This window comes from Cheilinus undulatus, linkage group 4 (assembly GCF_018320785.1).
Source record: "Cheilinus undulatus linkage group 4, ASM1832078v1, whole genome shotgun sequence".
Taxonomy (NCBI): domain Eukaryota; kingdom Metazoa; phylum Chordata; class Actinopteri; order Labriformes; family Labridae; genus Cheilinus; species Cheilinus undulatus.
The window spans coordinates 15,954,681-15,977,734 of record NC_054868.1 but is presented as its reverse complement, the minus strand read 5'-3'; the positions used below and the strand labels follow the sequence as shown (position 1 = coordinate 15,977,734).

The 23,054-nt window shown below is 40.1% G+C and overlaps 2 protein-coding genes across 2 annotated transcripts; both read left to right on the top strand.

Moving 5' to 3' along the window:
• The first annotated feature begins 6,422 nt into the window (after nt 1-6,422).
• On the top strand, nt 6,423-8,906 carry LOC121508944. The gene is made up of 2 exons (XM_041786089.1): nt 6,423-6,514; nt 7,102-8,906. Exons 1-2 carry the CDS (start codon nt 6,428-6,430, stop codon nt 8,401-8,403), a joined length of 1,389 nt encoding a protein of 462 aa, XP_041642023.1. The 5' UTR covers nt 6,423-6,427; the 3' UTR covers nt 8,404-8,906.
• Nucleotides 8,907-13,433: 4,527 nt separating this feature from the next.
• Nucleotides 13,434-22,827, top strand: LOC121508705. Its single transcript, XM_041785730.1, has 2 exons — nt 13,434-13,770; nt 18,912-22,827. The coding sequence occupies exon 2, from the start codon at nt 19,450-19,452 to the stop codon at nt 21,280-21,282; it is 1,833 nt and encodes a 610-aa protein (XP_041641664.1). The 5' UTR covers nt 13,434-13,770; nt 18,912-19,449; the 3' UTR covers nt 21,283-22,827.
• Nucleotides 22,828-23,054: the final 227 nt, after the last annotated feature.

The window sequence follows — 23,054 nt, the reverse complement described above, 5'->3', positions numbered from 1 at the left end:
GTTCCACTTTCTGGTTCCTTGCCCCCTCTTTATATAACACTTCACCACTGGAGAGGTTACTGTGCAACATTCACATAGTTACAGCAATATTTATTAGTTAACAGTCTGTAAAAACATGAAAGAATTAGTGAAAACCCTAGGGAGAAAAAGTCAATTCCAATCATGCAATTTTCTGCGCGTGCTTGCTTGCTCATAGTAAATCATTCTAGTTTCATATTTTGTGTGACTGGACATGAGGCTGAATAGTAGTTGTATTTTTTGTTACTAGGTAGGAGCACATTTATCTTTATTTTGTGAGGGAAAACACATTTTTAGTTGCCCAGCAAAAGCAGAACAAGTCCGGATCAAACATTAATATAAAAAAGTTGGTTGCCTTCCTTCCATCTAGTAGCTTTGCTGTCCTTCTTGCCTTATCCCTGTCCAGCCATGCCATGTCATTTCTTTAAAAAGGCTCTTCCAGCTGCCCCACCAAGTTAAGCTCAATTTTTGGGTACCTTATAATTAGCTTTCTTTACTGTGGTTTACTCTGAGTATGCATCTTATCCTGTTCTTGGGTCCATTCTTGTCACATTGAAATATACACCAAGTAAAATAATTGAGGTTGTAAAATAAAAATGAATAATGAATGGACATAGTCATAACGTATATGTAAGTTTTATTTAGTTTTTACAAACAATGCACAAATGTTAATGTATGTTGTGCATTGTTTCAGACATAGTTATATCATTTCCTCATTTAACAACTATGTTTGACTGTTTTTGTGTGTCTGTGTTTTTATTTTTTTTATTTTTTTTAATCAAACCTTGCTATTTAACAGATAATACTGTACAGGGTTCTTACACACTTTCAAAATCAAATATACAACTTTTTAAGACCTTTTTGTTTTGGGAAAACCTGTAAAAATTAGCGTGGTCTGCATGGATTTTTAAGTTTTCAAGCTGGACGCCCAGATGTTACATAACTGGACTGTGTTTAACAACTGTATAGAGTGTATTTGATCACAGTGAGACAGATCAATCAGAGAGGGGTCTGGGGGACCTCCCCAAGGAAATTTAGCCATTGAAACACTAAACTCCCTTAATTCTGGAGAACAATTATGCAACAATTTGTAGAGGAAGATGTTTAAAAATGTATAAGGTTGGCTAGAAAACAAAGATATGATAAGAACACGTCTTAGTTAATGGCCTTCAAAAATTTAAGACCTCTTACTGGTTAAAAACAGACTTATATGACTTTCTAAGGCCTTAAGAGATTCCAAGGATCTGTAGGAACCCTGCATTGCAGATTTCATTATAAAATCACTATTTTCTGCTATAACTAGATTTTGGTCATTTGAAGCAAACACAACCTGCTGTAGCTTTAACTTCCTTTAAACAATGTATTGTTTCTCTTCTCCATCAGGCACAGACATGTTATAACATCCATTCACAGGCAGCAGTGTGTAAACACAGAAAAACAGAGTAATTAAGTGTAAGCACAGACATCTTTGACACAGAAAAGCCACTTCAGTTCATAAACACACTTCTGTCATACACAGAGTTACAGAAAAAACTCTCAGACACCATTCACTCTGCAGTACACTGGAGGGCTAATATTCAAGCAGCTCTCACTCTCCAGTGATTATCTATAAATAGATTTTGTTGCAGTATTTACCCTGCAGCTACATAGAAGTCACAAAAAGTCAAATAGTCCATGAGACAGGAGAAATAATGATTTGTGATTGGCACAGAAGAATAACTTCTGTTTCCTATCCGCAATCACTGCTTAGTTCATTTCACTTACGGCAACTTTTTGTGGATAATTGTTTGCAGTTACACAGCCTTACATATGGGGATCTTGGCTTTCTGTCCAAAAGAAGGATGAGGATTAGAGTGGTGAAAGTGGTGTTGACTCTGGGTCCAAGTGGATCGAGTGATGTAAAAAGGGGCGAGCGAGAAAGAGAACAGGGTAGAGCAAGGGAGGGAGGCGTGTCAGCTGGTTCACCTGATATGAACTTGACTGAACACATACAAAGTCTAATGAGGCTACTGTTCACCCTACACTAACATCATCAACAACATATTAGCTTTTCTTCTGAATCTTTAGTGAATCTGCCACATACCTATGAACACTTACTCAATCACACTTTTACTTCAGTATTTTAGTACCCTTGTTCACATACCAACTAGCCCTGAGCCATAATGCCCATTTCACTGATGAACTTGGGGGGACTCAGAAAAGACATTTGAAGACATAAATGGTTGAATCAAAGCTGCAAGAGCCTGATAATCTTATTAGAGTGAGGAAAAACAAAACTGTGCTGATCTACTATTTGAACCCCCCACAGATGGTACTGCATCATCCAACAGACTCTATGTTATGTTCAAAAAGATGTCAAAATTGATCAAATTTGACAAAGTTCCCCCTGAGAGCCATTGGTCTAACTGTCTTGCATGCCAAATACTTATAATAAACTGACTTTGGAATTTAGTCCTGGCGTGTGGCCTCTCTATCAACCCAACAACACAGCAATACTTACATAACCTAAACTACCTTTATCCCATTGGTCTTAACGTGTAAACTAAAAGTGAGAAGTGAGTAACTTATCCTCTAAAAGTAGTTTGTTTTCAATTAATACAAGAACACAGATTTTTCTACTCTTAACTTATGCTGACCTATGATATAATTTTAATGAAGAATACAGAAAGCCTCCAGGGTACAAGGTATCATGTACTACTCACACCCAGACCAATAAAGATAAAAACAAAAAGATCTTTTATGACTCACTGTCACTAAATCTTTCACCTGTGTTGTAATACAACTAAACAGAAATGCCTTTTTAGTGGTTTAAATAGTTTGCCTGTTCATTATTTTTGTAACAAAGATTTCCTGTTTCCATGTTGTTTTTGTACCTTGTACATAACTAAAAAAAGTAGTAGATTCCCCCATACACTATCAAATGTGCATTGTTTATATTGTTTATTCTTTTTACTAGATACTGTCCATCCTTTTTTGATTCACGCTGGCACACATTTTAACATCATATGTGAAAAAATGTCAAAGTAAACAACTGTGCCTCATATTTGATCCTACCTTGTTGAGACCACCCTGCAGCCAGATATCATACAATGGTCAGACTCAGTCAAGCAAGTTTTCATGCTTGAGCTCATGGTGCCATGGTAAGAAGGGATGGAGGAAGCTTATAAGTGCAAAAGAGCAAAGTATGAGGAACTGAGGGACAGCTATTAAAGAGGGGCTGGAGAACCAAGTATTGGCCTGTGGAGATCTGGTGTTAGGACTTTGCAGGCCAGTCACTCTGGAGAGCTTTTACAGAAGAGAATAGCCATTACCAAAATCACAGACACAGCTGACAAAGCATCATGATGGCTCTGGTTAAAGAGGGCTGATCTGTGGGTGACCACTGGTGCACATGCTGAGGTCTGACAAGCCCTGGTTAGGGTGCCCAGAAGAGGGTGTATGATATTCAAAAGAATTGAAACCCCTGTTGATCCTAGGTTACATCACTTATGATATGCCCTTGCATTGCATCTTGAGGATGTGTTTCTAAAGTCAAGCAGGTCCATTCACCAAGTGTTGACTGTTTCAGCATGGGAGATCAGCTTAACTGACTGTTACTGGACTTTATGTTAAATGCTGATGTAAGTTTGTTGACATGTTTAATCATGTCATGTCATTAGTGAACACTGTGATTAAAAATCATAGCACAATTAAAGAATGCACACTTTGAAGAAACTTGTAGTGTTTTATATGCATGGGGGAAGGGCCAGCAGCAGATTGCTCTGGGAACAATGTACCTTTTTTCTCTGCACCCTCACCCCATGTGAACTTTCAGCACTCAGCAGTCCTCAGATGCTCTCACGCTTTGTGTACGTATTAGGTAACAGCTCTCTTTCTGTTTACAATATCAACTTGCATTCAAGTGAATCACTCCCTCTTTAGTGTCAATATGGTTTCTTTTATAATACAGGCTTAAAGAATAAAACATTAACTCTCCGGTGCAATAATAACTTTGAAATGTTCTGTTTTTTTCCTAACAAAGGGAGGTCATCAGAAACAGAACTGAGTTCATTAAATGAATGATGTTACCCATTTTAAATCTAAGGTGATACAAGTAAGAATACACTCATATGAACTTTTTTGTTTTTTTTAGAAACAAATTAGACATAATAGATATATCAGTTTAGTTACCTGTAACTCCTTGTTATGGTTGGTCACCGTCACAGGGCAAATGAGGACAAGTGATCATGACCATTGTGCCTACATGGCTTGAGGATGACCTCACTAGCACTGACGTTAAAAAAGGTGATTGGAAAAACAAACTGTGTAACGACCTTTGCAGTATGAGAACATCTAGAAATACTTCTTATGTAGGCCTATGTGGTATAACTAGAATCACTACTTAGTTGATTTTTGAATAATTTAGTTTGTGATATCAGTACAGAATTCAAATAGGCCTGAGCAAAAGACTGTGACGCTTGATTATAATAGAGGACTTCTTCCTATGTTTGCTGTTGAGGTGGATGACAGGTTACAAAAAGCACTGGAACGTTAAAAAGACTCAATATCAGAGACAACGAGAATTTAAAAGTTAGGTCTGCCTGTTTATTTTTAAAAGATACATGTGCATATCTTGGATGAAAGGGGTAGGCTATCCTCAAAACCAACCACTTTAACCGGGCCTCCTCAGCAGTTCACATGGGTATATACTCTGTTCTTTTTTTTGCATTTCTGTTTTCATGCTTTTCTATGGCGTGGCAATTTGTGGACCTTTGCCTTCCAAAAGAAAAATCAAGCAGCAGCCCACCTGAAGACTGTAGTAGTAGTGGCTATCCAATGAAACTCTAGGCTGAAGCAAGGGTAGGTCTGTTTGTGTAGAATATAAACTTAAAACAAAAAGTAAGGCAATTTGTGTTTGGTACATTATGTCTTTGTTGTAACAATGCTTCTTGGTAATGAATCTTATATCGCTGGAAAGCCTGTTTATTACCCTTTTCAATGATGCCACATTTGTAAGGATCATGCATTTGTGGGATGAGCAGCAGAGTTGAGTATGTGGGTTGCGCCCATGAAAAATGTGCCAAATCTTCTCTGCCAGTGCCAAACAGATTATTTTGCCGTTGCTATTTACTTGTTTTGAGCTTCTGGTACCCACAGGTGCTGCCAATCAGGTGCCTGATTGGCAGCACCTGTGAGCATGGGCCCTGCTACAGTAGTCAGTAGATGTCTGCTTCAAGAATCGGCATGCCACGTTTGACTGATCTGGATAGAGCCCATCGGTTGGGCAACTTCAAGCTGGTGTTCTGCAAAACCAAGTTGCAGCATTGTTTGGAGTGAACCCTAGTACCATCTCCAAACTGAAGGCCAAGTTCCATATAATGGGGAATGTCAGAGACAGGCCGCGAAGTGGGCGTCCCAAGAAGACAACACCCCAAGAATACTGTTTTCTCACCCTGTCAGCAAGAACTCTATCCTCCAAGATGACAACAGTAGCCCACACAGAGCGAGGTTAATCAGAGACTACCTCCAGAATTTGAGAGTGGAGAGGATGGAATGGCCTGCCAGCAATTCTGACCTCAACCCCATTAAACACTTGTGGGATCAGCTTGGGTGTGCTGTTTGTGCCAGAGTGACCAACACAACCACACTGGCTGACTTGCGACAAATGCTGGTTGAAGAATGGGATGCCATCCCACAGCAGTGTGTGACCAGGCTGGTGACCAGCATGAGGAGGAAGAGCCAGGCTGTTGTGGCTGTGTATGGTTCTTCCACACGCTATTGAGGCTCCTGTTTGTTAAATGAATAAATTGTTAAACTGTCAATATGTCTTGTTTCTTCAGACTTCAATCATCCAAACACCAAACAAGATTCAATGGCAGAATCAGCTGCTTGGCACTGGCAGAGAAGAATTGGCACATTTTTCATGGGCGCAACCCACATACTCAGCTCTGCTGCTCATCCAACAAATGCATGATCCTTACAAATGTGGCATCATTTAAAAGGTTAATAAACAGGCTTTCCAACAGTATAAGATTTATTATATGCATATGTATATATGTATAAAAAAAATAACGTACCAAACACGAATTGCCTTACTTTTTGTTTTAAGTTTAGATATTTTAGTTACTTATTAAAATAATCTCGCGGTATCTTTGTTTAGGCGTCTTATTTAATATCATCGCTTGGTTTCCGCAATGACGTGCCTATCTCATCGTTTGACCCTGTACAGAAGCTCTGTCAGGATTTCCAGGGAGCTCCTTTGATTTTATTGCCGTTTATTGTAGCTATTTGTTTCCACTAACAGGACCGGCAGACATACTCGTACACATACTCGTAAGGAGGGAGGCTTGGAGTGGAGGGGGGTCACCTGGGGTGAGGGTCATACTCGAATGAACAGTTAAACCGCCCCAGACACGAGAGAGAGAGAGAGATGTGGAGCTTTGGAAGAGCAGAAACATCCAGACGTCCTGCGGAGCTGCACGTGCACCCTCTCTGTGTGAGCAGACTTTTATTACAAGTACGTAAGAGTTATTTCGTTTTCTGAGATTCGTCGCTGATTAGAATTATGTAGCTACTGTTTTCTCATACGAATTTAAACTCGGCTTTGACATTTCGGAGGAAAATTTACCCCCTATGGTATATTCAACTTTGTAAAATGGAGTTTTGAACACCGAAAAATTCATGGTTTGTCTTTTATCTTAGTCAATGCGTTGTGAAAGCGATAACTCTTGGTGTGCCTGCCCGTTTGCCATACCCTATGTAATTGGCTAATATAGGCTAATTACAATCGACAACTTCGTTTTGATAATTAAAAAAAGCTTTGGATCTAACTGCTTGGATCTTTCAGACTTTTCTCTAACTGCTGTGTGATACTTTGAGTGCTAAAAACATGAGGTCGTGAACTGTTGCTGAATGAACCTTCGGATTTAAGTAGACAATCAAACTCATTTGTATCCGGTTATCCGAATGCATCTTTTCTTATTTGATGTAACATCTTTTTCATGTATTTTAATTAGACAGAAATCTTTGCTTTGTTCTACATCACAGTTTTACAAAACCTCATTGTAATAAGTAACATGTACTTCTGTTTTTTTTTACCACTAGGTGGTGCCATTACCATACAAATCAACCAACCCTTATGTCAGGGCCTTTCAAAGCGCCCTGAAGTGTCAACAGGAGTGTTCGAACATGGCAGGTCAGACTGCGCGGGGGATGATCCGGGACTTGACTCTGCCCTCCGTGCATGCTACAGAAGGTCTGGGGTCCAAGTCTCTGGGAGAAGCCGGGGCCTTCACTAATGAGGCTGTTTCCATCCTGTCCTCTACAAGCCAGCTAGCCCAGACCATTCTGGATCACACCTTTGCCCTTAAACACAAAGACAATCCCATCAACACTGAGGCCAAGTCAGGTGGCAGTTGTGATGAAGATAATTGCAACAATGCATGTCGCAAACGAGAGTTAATCTCTGTGGAGAAGAAAGATGAAGCATACTGGGACAAAAGAAGAAAAAACAATGAAGCAGCCAAGCGATCCAGGGAGAAGCGAAGAGCCAATGACATGGTGCTGGAGAGTCAAGTCTTGGGCCTGCTGGAGGAGAATGCCCGCCTGAGGGCCGAGCTGTTGGTCCTCAAGTTTCACTTCGGCTTGGTCAAAAACTCATCTGATGCATCCATCCTGCCACTGTCTTTACCCCACCACGCAACTCTCAGCACAAACCATGAGTGCCAGCCACACTCTTCACCACCAGGTCTCAATATACAGCCCAGCACTGGCCCTAACAACATCCACATTCATCCTCCACCACAGCAAACAATCAGTTGTCCAAGGAAAGTCAGGCCTCTGTCTGGTAATTGTGTATCAGAGCTCAGTGTGTCAACCTCAACTCTGTCAAACACTGGTCCTTACTCTGTGTTTTTGGGTGGCAGACCAAGTGGGAAAGGTAGACCTTTTCCAAGGGAGCTGGTGGGGGAGCACCAGGGCTCTAACTCCCACATCTTTCCAGTGGAAACCAAAGAGAGTCAGTATGTAAACAGACGAGACTCACCTGAGGGTATTAGGAGCCTCCCACACAAGCTCCGCTTCAAAGGCCCTGGAGGGGAGCCTTCTCCATCTTCTGATAAATACAGTGGACCACCCATAGCCACAGTGGGACCAAATATTTATGACAGGAACCTGCAGCAGGTGGGTTGGGTCAGACAGACAGAAAGTGTGGCTCAGTGGTCCAAGGAGGAGCCCTGTGGTGGGCATCGAAGTCTGTCTTCTGGATTCTATAACCCTGTGCAAAACTTCAATGACACTAATCTTTCAACAGAAGACAATAATCTCAGATGTCAGGTCAGTTGTTTGTCTCAAGAAGTGGCTCAACTCAAGAAGCTCTTGACTCAGCAGCTGCTTACTAGGCTCTGAGATCCTGAGGGTCAAGTCTGCACTTAAGTTATTGGTCAGATTTACACGTATCTTTTCTAACAAAAAAATCTTCATTTTCATTTCATCAAGACAGCCTGCCCCAGTATTATTACAAAGTAACACCTAAAGTGACAAACTTGTGTGGTTAGTCTGTGCTGATCAGCACATAAAAAAACACCTCATGATAAACTCAGGGTGAGACGAGTCCTTCATGTTGAGTTTTCTGACATTTGGAAAAGCCTGCATATTTTCAAGATTGTCGTATAAAAACATCTCACAATAATTAGTTATTGTATGTAACGCCTCAATATTTCATTGTTTACTGATGTGGAATATATTTTGTTGTGGAAAATGCACAATTTGAAGACTTTTTAACACAAATACTGGATGTCACTATTACCATATGTTAGACATGTAATGCTGTACACACCACTTTCCACATTATTATGCAAATGACATTTTTCTCTTATTTTCCTAAATAATTAACGCAAATGACAGAATATTTTTCAAGTCATCAGCAGTTAGAGCATAATTCAAATGTTTTTGAACAAACGTCTTAGTGATAACCATTTTTTTTTAAATAAAAACCTCAAAATGCACTGTTCCACATTATTAAGCACAACAGAGTTTTAAAAGATTTTATAGGTTGTAAAGAACTGAAAGTGGTCATTCATTGAATTTGCAGCATTAGGAAGTCATATTTACTGAAATCAAAAGCTATTTCAATCAAAAACATCTTACATGTTACATGTTAACATAGAAGACATTTGTGGCTGATTCAGAGCACAGACAGGTTTATACAGATAAAGGCATAATGAGGAAAGTTTCTGATGGACAAATACATCGGATTAAGAGAGCAGCTGCTAAAATGCCATTACAAAGCAGCAAACAAGTATTTGAAGCTGCTGGTGCCTCTGGAGTCCCACCAACCTCACGGTGTAGGATCCTCCAGAGGCTTGCAGTCGTGTATAGACCTACTATTCAGCCACCCCTAACCAATGCTCACAAGCAGAAACGGTTGAAGTGGGCCCAGAAATACATGAAGACTCATTTTCAAACTGTCTTTTTTAATGATGAGTGCTGTGCAACCCTGGATGGTCCAGATGGAGGAGTAGTGGATGGGTGGTGGATGGCCACCATGTCCCAACAAGGCTGTGACGTCAGCAAGGAGGTGGCAGAGTCATGTTCACGGCCAGATTCATGAGTATAGAGCTGGTAGGCCCTTCAGGGTCCCTGAAGGTGTGAAAATGACCTTGGCAAAGTATATAGAGTTTCTGACTGACCACTTTCTTCCATGGTACAAAAAGAAGAGCAGTGCCTTCTGTAGCAAAATTTTCTTCATGCATGACAATGCACCATCTCATGCTGCAAAGAATACCTCTGTGTCATTGGCTGCTATGGGCGTAAAAGGAGAGAAACTCATGGTGTGACCCCATCCTCCCCTGACCTCAACCCTGTTGAGAACCTTTGGAGCATCCTCAAGCTAAAGATCTATAAAGGTGGGAGGCAGTTCACATCGAAACAGAAGCTCTGGGAGGATATTCAGACATCCTGCAAAGAAATTCAAGCATAACTCACCAAAAACTTGCAAGTTCAATGGATGCAAGAATAGTGAAGGTGATATTAAAGAAGGGCTCCTATGTTAACATATAACTTTGCCTGTTAAGATGTTTTTGATTGAAATAGCTTTTGATTTCAGTAAATATGACCTCCTAATGCTGCAAATTCAATGAATGACCATTTTCAGTTCTTTACAACCTATAAAATCTTTTAAAACTCTGTTGTGCTTAATAATGTGGAACAGTGCATTTTGAGGTTTTTATTTATAGAAAATTATGGTTATCATTAAGAAGTTTGTTAAAAAACATTTGAATCATGCTCTAACTGCTGATGACTTGAAAAATATTTTGTAATATTTAGGAAAATAAGAGAAAAATGTCATTTGCATAATAATGTGGAAAGCAGTGTATAGTCATAGACATTGGTATCATCCCAAAGAAAACTAACTATGACACTTTTTTGAATAATCTTTATATGGTGTTTAATATTTCTGTTGTTTACTCTATCTGTTTTATTAAGCAGTATACCATCTTCAGGCTTTGTTTAAAATTCTAGATGAGGTGTACAGTATTTAGAAATAAAAGAACTAATACAAGGTTTGATGACTAATTACAACCTAAAGAATTTTAAAAATCTTATTGTTTTGCTCTTATGTCAGATTATTCAGTGTACACTATCCTTGGAGATTAATTGCCTTTTATTATGTTTGAAAATGATAGAAACCCTGAAATGAAATTAGTTTCAAAATGTAAGTAAAAAAATAACTTGATACAAACAGTAGTATTTTAAATGGACAGAGCTTTCAACATACTATGGAGCTGCCCTGCTTGTTATCAGCATTTTTCTGTATTAAATCTGAGACAGGACTGGCTGCAATAAAAACTAACCCAGGAGTAGAGAGGACGATGTGATGTGTGGTGCAGGAGTGAGAAGGTGCACTGCGCAAGACAGGGAGAACGACTCAGAGATTTTACATTCAGCTGAACTGACATCAGGACAAAATACTTGGTCTATTGTCTTGTGATGAATACCAAAGTTTAACCACCACCATGGTTTGAGTGTTCCACACAGCCTTTTCAAGGAAATAAGGTCACTTAAATAAGCTAGGACAGTGGAGTCGGGACAGAGCAGGGAAGAGAGGGGTGGTATGGATGCAAGGAGAGAGACTCTGCATGAGTCATCTATCACGTCAGCAGTATGAGAGTTATTTTTAGCACTGAAGCAGCTGTGGTGGAGACTGATTGGCCCACATGGAAGTGAAGGATACCTGTACCGGCACCTGGACAGAGTACAAGTCTGCAGTCAGATGTTTTCTAGGGAAGGTTGGGGTGGGCAACAGGGAGTCAGAAAACTGCAGCGGATGTATTTTTTTTTTCTTTTTTCTCTTTTGCACCAAAAATGATGATGAATAAGAGTTCTATCTGTATTACTATTTCCATTTCAACCTTTTTTAAACACTAGGTGGCGCCAAGTGTCCCCACTAGCATTGAGTCTTATTCATTCATTTCCAGCAGTGTTACTACAGAGGTCCTCTGCTCCATTGTGCTCACAGTGCAGCCACATGCTGCACAGAGCAAGCAAAAATTTTTCTCTTGTGAAAGAAGAGCATTCTCATCTTCAAAATACATATGCTTATTTTTTAAAAGAACAGAAAATAATGACCATCAAACCTATAATGAAATTTATATCGACTTTTGCAAAGCAACGTGTGAGGTTGGACAGCTGCAAAGACATTGTGAGCAACATTGTTAACCAGACATGCAGAGAATTTTTTATGCTACCAGCCTGCATCTAGCTCAGTCTAAAACCTAATGCCATAAGCCAGGAAGACGGGAGGGCCCTCTGGTTGCTAGGCAGGCACCACCACACCACTGTTGCCAAGGGAATGCCTGGATGCAGAGAGATGGAGGAGCATGTTGGGGGTTGGTGGTCACCTAATAACACAGAGAACTGGTGGGGGAGGAGCTAGACAAGTTCAAGGCCACATTTTTCCCAAAATGGTGTAATGGTCATGATGGTATGTGTTTATGTGGGGATCAGTACAATGTATGTAGCCTATGTGTACATTTGGGTGTGTGGGTGTAGGTGTGTGTGTGAGGTGAAAGGGTGAATGTAAGGTTTCATACAAGGCAGGGGGAGGGAATGTAAGTAAGAAGTGGGTTGGAGGTGGATGTCTGTCTGGCACAATAAAGGGATGACGTAACCAGCTCCTTGAATATGTTGGTGAACAATTAAACCTGCTGTGTGGGAAATTTTTGGGTGGTTTATACACATTTTAAAGATAACATACGCTGAATTTCTAAAGAATAAATATTCCATGAAATTAGATAATCAGTTTAAAGAAAAAGAGAATATTAAAGATACACACTTTGTATTGATGGTATTTTTACTTTTTGTTTGAAATAAATGTGGAGTGACTATTTGGAAGCAAGATGCATGTAATCAGTTATTTTTGTTATTTCTGTGGTTTAACAAAAGAGCAAGGCCACTAAAAGGAGTTATTAAGGATGTATAAAGCAGGGGAAAAAAATCATAACACAAAATAGATAGATATCAGACAGATAGATATCAATAGTTTTTATGTTCAGAAGTGAATATGGGTACATTAATTTAATTTCTCTATCATTTATTTACACTTTTCCAATTATAATATACTATTTTACATGCATAGTTAACATTTTCGAATGACATAAACATGAATATGTTTATGTAAAATGCAAAATATATAAAATTCACAAAACAAAAAGTTTTAAAAACATGTACACTAATTTATTTTCTATTTTTTTATTTATGGACATTGCAATGAAAATTTAGTGCTTTAAATGTATTTATGCATTTTAAATAAAAATGTATTTAACAAAAAAACAGGATTGAATTACATAGACATGAATGTTTATAGTCCGTATCAAATGCAATATGTTTAATATAAAAATAACTATTGTAAAATCGTATTTTATCTTTCGTTCTGTACTGTTTGGCAGTCACACAATCTATTTGTTCATGCCAATAAAGCATAATTGAACCCGAGAGAGAGAGAAAGAGACTACAGTAAAAGCTTGAACGTTTTATTGAGTAGCCAAAATGTCTCTGTCTTTCTGTCCATATTTGTTTTTACACAGATTACATACCCATAGCTCCTTTACTTTTTAACAATATATATTCTATCCTGAGTATAACCTGTACATATGCATAGGCATATATTGCATATAACTGCATGTGCTGAAACAAAGGGTATAGCATGTTACAGTATGTCGTAGCATACAAACGGCCTTATTTGGACCCTTCAGATGTAGTATGGTGCTTGCATAAACGCTCATGCTCTCGTTGTAAACTTAACCAAACCCCCTCAAAGACATGATATTACATCGTGACGGAGAGATTGAGGCAAAGACAGAGGGGTGAAGAAGTAGAAGAGAAAGGCACAGGCTATTACACAGTGAGAGAGAGAGAGAGAGAGAGAGTCTCGCGCGAAGGGATAGAGGACAAAAACGTGACTAGGCAGCCTAAGAGCTGTTATGCAACCGCTGACCTACTAACACATATTTCTCGAAAGGGAGCCGTGAAACTGGAGCAAAGTGTCCGGCACTTTACCACACACAGGCAGCCCGAGCCAAAAGACGGAAACAGCAATCCACCCGACCCACTGACTCAACCACAACTGACCCGAGCGCCGACAGGAACAGGAGAAGAAAACTTTTCGGTTTTGGGGAGCTTTCTATTCGTAGAAGTAAAGGAGAAAACCAGGAGCGAGACAGCTTTTGTGTCCGGGAAGCCTGAAAAATTTCCCCTCCTCCAGGACATTACAAGGTATGTTTTGACTGTGCGGGAGGTTACTTTCAGCCTTTGTGTTCGCCTTTTTTGTGAGTGTAAATGTTATTCAGCGGCAGTAGTTTAGTAATGTGTGATTAGGTTATGTGTACTGCAATGATCACACAAAGCTTATGGCCGGTTATTGTTCACATGGCGACTCTCGGCTCTGCCGGCAGATCCGCGTGCCCGTGACTTTGAGAGGGTTGCGGCTGTTATTGTCACATTAAACACGATGCTCGCCAAGATATGGCGCTACCATTTGACCAGTTCAGTTGCGTATTTCACCATTATTCCGACCCTTTAGATCAAAGGAAAGCTGTTCAGTCCCAACCTACAATAGCGGTCAATGTCAAAGCGAGGTTATTTTCCTCATGTTGGTGTTTTCCAGGGAATGGGGGTAGCTGCTGTGCCTGGTCTATGTTGTCTGGTTTATGCAGACACAGTGTAGTACATTAGCTCCAGCACGTGGCATGCTGTTCTTTCTCTGTGTAGCCTATGATGTTTTTATGTAGGTCACTAGTTCACTGTTGTTTCTTACGCATTGATTAATGTTTTGGGATGTTAATCTGATGGAAAATACTTTGTATAACAATATGGTTTCATGTTGTATGATTTTTTTATTTATTCAATTAATTCACACCGTCTCATTTTGATAGAGGTTAAATTAAATATGTGAAGTAAACGTTGAAAATATTCAAAATGGGCATACAGCAATGGCTTTTTTTGTTAAATAAGACTAGAGAATAATTTAAGTGTGCAAATGCAAAGGAAACATGTTATAAAATAGTCAATGCAAAAACTATATCTTTAAAATGTAGATTCTTTTTTAAATTCTCCCACCAAATGTGCCTTTTGATTGTTTTTCTTGGTAACATCATGGACAAATTTAGATGTTCAAGTTTTAGAGGAGAAAATCAGAAATAAAATATCTGATTTCCATTCAAAAGGATCCCTGGATTATGTTTTCCACTGGCATAAGGTATGCCAAGTAAACCACAGTGCATTGCTGTGAGGGAGTTTGAGGGTATGACATAACCAACACGCAGCAGGGAGAAGCAATAAACAGCAGCCTCTACTGGGAAAGATAGGCCTGTAATTGATTCCTGTTCACACCCTGTGCTTTATCCCATCATTAATTATATTTAAGAGTCATATTCATATTTTTTGACCTTGAGAGGGGGTCTTACTCAGTCATGTAGACTGCAAGCTATTTTTAACTCAGTCTTTCTCCTCCAAAAGAAACATGAGAAGGGAAAATTAAAGAGTTGGTTGACCCATATTAAGCAATCATTTTCTTTTAAAATGCACCCTGTCTCCAAAGATCCCAAGGTCTTGGTTGGACTTTATTGTGTAATTTGAATAACAAAAGAACTTCCAGAATGTGATGCAATGCATGGAAACTCCTGTCTGGCAAAGGCAGGCAGAGTTCTGGTGAGCTCTTAGTCCACCTGCTGCCAGCTGGTCTGCCTACAGAGCCGTCTGCATTACTGTGTCCAAGCCAAATCTGTGAATGTAGGTCAGACCTGTATCTGGCCCAAGATACACATGGTATACAGGGCAAGCTGTGGACTACTTTAGCTACTCTGTCTTTTGCTCAGAGGAATTTGAGTTTAAAGACTCAGGTTGACTTTTGTAACTACAGTGTATATTCTCATTATTACTTTGGTGTCTAGTTAAATTGTCTTTTGATCTTGATGATTTTACTTGGTGAACTTACAAACTGGAATAAGCTAAAATGCATGAACTGTAAGTAAAGAAATGAACATGTAACAAAAGTAAAAAAAAAAAAACAATGAAGGTCATGGGTGGCCAACTTACAAGGGGGTGGGTAAAACATTTAAATAATACTAAATAAATGTGTACCAAGAAAAAGGATTGAAAAATTGATAATAATGTCATATTTGTCAATGTATCAAGTCCTCAGGAAATTCAGAACCTCCATCTAAATCTGCATTTATCTACAGCGTTAAGTGATACATCAATTATAGACAGGAAAGATTAATTCATTTCAAATATTGTTTAAGCGAAGTGCTAAATGGCACTCTGACATGTGTATGTCAGAGCTGACATGGAATGTCTGAATTTCTTTCTCTTAGTTTTTTCCTTGACACAAAGCCGTGGGGCAAAATGTAGGCTCCCAGTCTGGGCCCCTCCACGTGTGTGGAGTTGATCACGTAAGAGATGGAGGAGGATACCACAGGACAGGTTTTACTCACACTTGGCTCAGTGGAGGTCATAGTTAAAGCATTCCTCCATAATCAACAAGAGCTTGGGAACCATGTCAGAGCTGTTTTATCACAACCAACAAACTGTTGGCTGCAGTAAATATTCATTTTCTTAAAGAATTACAAATTAATTTGAACAATATGCCATGTCTCTTTATTTATATCACTAATGCATGGAGAACACTGAAAGGGGAGAATATAAGGGACTCAAACCAAGTAACCTTTAGTGACTGCTGCTATTTGTCTACATAACGTTACACAAGCTTTGCCCTGCAACAAGAGACATTCAGATCACGTACGTTACGAGTAACAACAGCAGCCCCTCCCCCTGCAGTCCTCAGAGAGAGCCTGTTATGTGTGAATTTGGCTGCAGAGATGGGTGTGTGCTCTGACGTCAATGCCATCTCCCTATCTCTCACTATTGTGTTTCATCTGCGACTAATGCATATAATGTTGGAGGTGTCGGAGGGGTTTTAGAGCGAACTGGAATTAATGTTGCGTGAAAATCACCAGGGCTTTCATAATCAGATTTTGAGGCAGATGACGTACTTCGTTCCTCTTTTTATTCTTCCTGCCACAGGTTCTGTAAAATTCCTCTTATTTCCAACGACTAAATTCCTCACGTCAACCCATACCCTTTTTGCTTCCTCCCTCCCTCACCTCTTTCTATCGCTCTATTTTTAGAGTGCACTCTAATACTCTCTCTCTCTCTCTCCTGCCCTCCCTCTCTTGCAGTCCTACTGACCTATTTTATGGCGCACCGTCAAAGACAGGAGGAGTGTTTACTGCTTAGCGTCGTTTCTAGGTCAGTGGGACAGCGCACACGTATGCCTTCCCATCCGCCTTTGTTTCACGCGCACGGGGTGGGGGATTTTTCCGGAGGGGGCTGATGGCCCTACATTTTTCCACATCTGTTATTGGTCGTGTCCAAATCCTTCTCTGTTCAACAAAGCTAGACTAGAGATTTTAAACCAAACAAGACAAATAAGAGGTGGTTAAACTCTTTGTGTGGCACCGCAGTAAAGGTTAGAAATTGTGAGGGATAGACTGCATAGTAAAGGCACATTAATCTCTGTCTTTGAGTGAAAATTAGACAGAATAAGATCAGTTACTGAGAAAGGGCAATAGTCAGACTGTTTCAAGGTCACAATGGTGGTTTTGTGAATGTTAGATTATGTAACAGTAAGAAAGAACTGAGTTAGAGATGGCACATAAGGGTAAAATAGTTTGTGATATATAGTTATACATATCACTGCAGTAAGAAAATGTACTTATCTGCCACCAGAGTTTCAGTAATGGGAGCAGTCAGTAAAATACTGATCATACAATGTGGAAATTTTTAGTGTTAGCTGAAAGAAATTACAAAAACAAAAAGGAACACAGTGCAGTTTAGGGTTGCACAATATTATCTTCTCGATAACTGTATCGGCAGATATTAGCTTAAGACTCAATCGTCAGGTATGAAAATTTATGCCAATATTTATTACTGATAACTTGGCTATGAAATCTGCCTATATTAGCTGTAAAAATGGGCTGTACAAACAAATTAGTTTTATGATGTACTAGCAGACCTACATCAGCTGAGGTCTTTTACTTCATTTTTCATATTTCCTTACACTTTAATGTGTGTATTGAGAACTATAATTTATTCATTTGTTCATCTTCAAACTTTAAATCATGGGTTTTAAGAATTGAAGTTTTAGGTCTGAACTATATGTAAATACTGGTACTGATATTGGTATCGCCTAAAATTATTTTGCATACATCAGCTTATCGGATATCAGCAAAACTCTGTTCTATTGGCTTTAAGTCCACTCAAGTTCTTTTAATTTTTGGAGTAAAAATATGTTATGGCCATAGCTGAGCTTTTACTTTGCATGAAAATATTTGTATGAAAGTCTGCATAAAAGTTACTCAAATTTACAAACAAACCTTTTGCTTTTTTGAGACATATAGGATTCAAGTGAAACGTAAAGTGAGGTCAATAAAAGCTAATGATCTATGATGACAGTTTGAGTTTTCAGCATTAGCTGAAATCAACACAAGAGGAGCCACAGACACACTGACCTAGATTCCCTCTGTATGTGTCATAAAAACATGTTCCAATGTTTGTAATGGACTCTGAGGATTAGTGATGTGTTACAGCATATGAACTGTGTTTATGTGCTGCAGTAAGAGAACCAGAGGATTCCAGTTCTAAAACAAGAGCAAGAGCATCTAGATATTACATAACTCAGTACTCACCATCTTTTTGCACTGCATTCAGCATTATTGTTTATTACTTGGTGTGGGACATGCAAGTGGGCGGGGCTTCCTTTTGAGCAATGATGTTGACACTAAAGGGAAGTTCAGCAGCTTTGCTGTTGTGTAATTGCAGACAGTGTTCTCTGGTAGCACTATTCATTAGTGCTACCAGAGAAATTGAGACGATGCTGCTGTGACAGAGATGTTGCCCCTCCCCCATAAAAACCCCCACACACTGGGCCAGGCTGCTTCAGACCTTATATGCAACTATGACAGCACCCTGTCTTACACAAGAGCTCTGCAGTAGATGCATCAGCATAAACAGCATGTTCAGTCACAGCCATTTCAATGCATTTATGTGCAGTTTTCAGACTCTGCATCTAACTTCCTTTCTCCTGAATTTTAAATGGCTATAAACAAAAAAGCCTTGAAAGTTAAGAATTGTTTAATCTTGGGAGTTATGTCATACAGTTTTTGCAAACGGTGCCATATCGACTGTGTTTTACTCTAAATGTGCAGAAATATAAGCCATGTTTTGTTTTGTTACATAGATTAGAAATCTTATTTGACTTGACTGAAAGTTGTTTTATATCCCACAATGAGCTGCAGTGGTTTTACACGCCATCTAACTCTTTCTTCTCCCCCTCTTTTTGTCTTTGTCTCTGTTAGTGGTCAGCAAACAGCATCATTGAATTTGGATCCTCAGGGAGCACCAAAGTAGACCTACTGACCTACATCCTTTAAAGACAGTCAGAGAAATAGAGCACAGACATCACAGCTCTACTGAAGATTGAGGAAGAAACTGATGAACTCTAAATCACCTCCAGGGACACGTCAGAGACTGCTTTGAACCATTTGCCACTAGAGAAGCAAAGACTCTTTGCTTAACATACTAACTTGTTTCTGTTTATTGGTTTCTTGTTCAGATAACTAGTTCAATGTCTGAGGTTTTTGTGGAGTTCCATCTCTTTTTAATCTTCCTCGCTAACTTGGACACTTGAACTTTTTGATCTTGAAAATAAATAACAGCAATCAATGAGGCTATCCCTTGGAGGAGCATTAATAACCCATCAACAAGTTTTTGCAGATCCTGGGACATAGTTCAAACTCCTTAGTGGAAAAGCAGAAGTCTCATATACATTGATATATTTTCCCTTCACCCCCTTGCCCTTTGCTAGAGTTACACTCTGGCCCACAGCTGAGGAAAATGGAAAGTCTGAGTTTACACCTCCCATCTACCAGCAACAAAAATGCAATGGAAATAGATACTTTATCTTCCTACAGTGGAAGCCTCTCATCTCCTAATCCTGAAGGTGGAGCACGGATCAGCCGCCAGGCTAAAGGTAACAAGCCTAATGTGACCTGCCGCCGCAAAAGAGAGTTTATTTCTGATGAGAAGAAAGATGCGTCCTACTGGGAAAAACGGCGGAAGAACAACGAAGCAGCTAAACGCTCAAGGGAAAAGCGTCGCCTGAATGACATGGTGCTAGAGAATAGGGTCATTGCACTGAATGAGGAGAACGTTCGTCTCAAAACTGAACTCCTACAGCTGAAGTTGCGCTTTGGCCTCATCAGTACAGCCTCCTACATGGAGAAAAGTCAGCAGATCTCCAACAGTGCTGCCAGTGTCAATGCTAGTTGCAATGGGAGCAGCACCAGTGGCACCCCAAATAGTAACGCCTACCTCTCTAGCAGCGGCTACTCCAGTGCATCCCAGGTCATGTTGAATTCAGACTCTTCTGAAGCAGAACAATCAAGTCGTGGAGAACGCCACAGTACGCTCCACAGTTACTCTCCCCGGGGCTCTGTCTCTGACATGTCTGACGCCTCTTCCAGAGACAGCCCAGAACCTATGGGCTATGGCATAAAAAAAGAGCCCTCAGGTATAGAAATGGCCCGACTGGAAAGCAACGGGATCAGCAGTGGCATGCCTGATGGTATGTCAAATGGTTTGACAAATGGGACTTACCATGGAAACCACGCTGCTCACCAGCAGAACACCCCATTGGCTGACAGTGCCATGGACTACCAGCACCACCAGCAACAGCATCAGTGCCACATGGAGGCCTCCAGTCCAGTCCCTCAGGCCACCTCTACACAGAGGAGTGTCATCCTGTACCGCTCCAGCAGCGGCTGTTACCCCATGGAGAGTCAGAGGCCAGAGGAGCAGCAGTCCCAGCAGAGCAGATCGGTACAGCATACTTCCAAGTTCTCTGACTGCTCTGTGACCATCACAGAAGTTGCTGAGAAGTTAGAGAGAACAAAGACCCTGGACTCACCTCAGTATGAATACACTAATGGTGAGACCGAAGAAGAACTTCAGCAAAGGTATGATGCACAACAACAGAATGAGAACCATCATGGGCACTATGGCTACCAGGGTCATGAGACCAGTCTTCAGCTCCCAGGAAACCACCAGAACCCATTTGCCCCTGATCTGATCCATAACACTGAGGAGGGCAAGCCCTCTTTCACACAGCACAACGGCTACCTCAACACACTGGATGAAGAGCCACCGGTGCTTACCTATGAGGGAGGCCCTCGAGCTGATGGTTTTTATCAGGAGAACTCCTCAGCAAAAGACACCTCATCCAGCGATGGAGACCCTCGTAGTTCTGACAAGGAAGGCTCCACAGATGATGAGTCCCCCTCCTCGTCCTCTTCAGATATCAGCAGCTACCACCAGAAGACAGCTGGAGCTGTTGGTTCACCTGGTGAATGTCAAGCTGAGGTCAAAGCCACGGCCCTTCCCCATAAGCTCCGCTTAAAGTACAGAGCTTTGTCCAGTGGATCACAAGTGGAAGGACAGGTGAACACCTCCATGTCCCCTTCTCCCAATCTGCCTCAGCATCCTTACCTAGCTCTTCCAAGCAACCCCCACAGCACCCAAGCCAATGGGGAGAGCAAAGAGATGGAGAATGACACTGGGTATGCTGAACAGGACAAGCCTCAGGTGAATGAGAGGGTGGAAGCCAAAAAGGAGGCAGGGAAGAAGGGATCCAGCAGTAGCAGGGGTGGGCGTAATAAGAGACGTGATTGAGGACAAACAGGAGCAGCTTTTTATGCGACTCCTTTTTTGTGTGTGTACAGCAGATAGACAGCTTCAACTCTGATTCACATCACCACCTTTTAAGGAAGATCCTTGTTAGGTGTCGTTAGGATGTGATATCACATTTCACTGTGTCACCTGTTCCTCTTTCCCCTACTATCTATGTTCCACCTATCCCTCCAATCAAAATAAAATATCAATATACAAGAGAGGGGACAGAATGAAACTCTGCAGAGCTGGAATCTGGGATTCTTCCCTTGTTGAAATTTAAACATTATTCAACTATTCATTATTGCAAACTGCCTCAGTGGCTGGCCAGCATTTATTGTGGCATTATAGGAACATTCCTTTACCAAAGAATTTGCATCCTTCCTTTAGCATCCTCCCATTTTGCAAAGAGTTACATTCTTCCTCTCTCATTTCATCATAAACCATCTTAAACATCTGCACACAAGCTCCCTTTTTTCTGAAGCACTTAGATTGTATATTACTGTGACATATGAATTTGCATATATGAAATATATATTTTACGAAAAAAAATGTGGCAAAAACAAAACAAAAAAAAAACAGTGGGATTTGGAAGTTGTAGACTTAAAAGTGATGCGTTTGTTCCTGTTGAGACACATTGTACAGGCCCTCTTTGTCTAGAAAATGCCTCAAATGTTCTTGTTTTCTTTAACTGAGACTGGGAGCCAGAACTTAAAGAAAATAAATAAATCTAAACATCCACTTTTCAGATTTTTGAATCAGATCAAGGTCTTATTAAGGCAATCTGAGCTCATTATACTCTAAGCTGTCAAACAGTGAAGGCCAGTTGTATGCATATCAGTCAAGGCTATGCAGTCACACATTGCTGTTGGCAAAACCTGACAAGCACAAGGCAAGCCTTGTTTGCCTAAAATTGTCTACATTTTTGGACATCTTTCTAAAAGATGAAATGGTTCTCCAGTTTCAAACCGGCAAAGCTGCTCTCTCTACATAAGGTGCCTCTTTTGTTGTGTTGTCCTTCGTTTCATCTTTGGCTAATGTCTTAACAATCCCACTCACGTCTGCACTGAGTTGTTTTTTGCTAAAGTAGATCATTACAGTCATCAACGTTTAACTGTTTCACTTCCTGGTGCCTGCCTCTGGCCACTGTATAAATGTAAAATTGTCTTTATCTCTTGTATACTGCTGTCACTGTTTTATTATAATTTTATTAATATTGTTATTTTCTATTGTATTCAGTTATTATTTTGGGTATTATTGTGTGTATTTTCCTTTATCCCGTTGTGTCATTTTGCTATATGCTCTTCCTGGTCGTGCTTTGTATTTACCCATGCTCCTTCTACACCTCCATTTGTACTCTGTGCTACTGTATAACCTTTGTTGTTTGCCTAAAGGCTCTCTGAAAATGGAAAAAAATGAATAAGGCTTGTCCAGAAGTGATTCTGTAATGCTATACTTCATGTGGATATGCAAAAGGTTACAAAAAAACTCTCATTTTTGATTGTTAAAAACTCAAAATGGGGAAAAAATAAACAGTTGTTGAATTGATGTGTGCTTCATTTGAACTTTTTTCAGCAGAATTTGAAATGCTAGGTGACACTAAAAAACTCACAAGCACCTTCAGACCAGGCTTTTTCTGGCAGAAGACCAAACCACCGATTTAAAGCTCATAGACAGCAACATCCCAACAGAATGTGGACCGACATGTTCATGAAATCTCCTCAACCACAGCCTATTGGCAGAGATTCACAAAAACTCAGTTTAAATATTGGTAT

Excerpts from the sequence above, each read along its gene's own strand:
- LOC121508705 (XM_041785730.1), top strand. The coding sequence starts at position 19,450 with ATGGAAAGTCTGAGTTTACACCTCCCATCTACCAGCAACAAAAATGCA.
- LOC121508944 (XM_041786089.1), top strand. The coding sequence starts at position 6,428 with ATGTGGAGCTTTGGAAGAGCAGAAACATCCAGACGTCCTGCGGAGCTG. Across the intron at positions 6,515-7,101 it reads TGAGCAGACTTTTATTACAA|GTGGTGCCATTACCATACAA; the intron begins GTACGTAAGAGT and ends TTTTACCACTAG.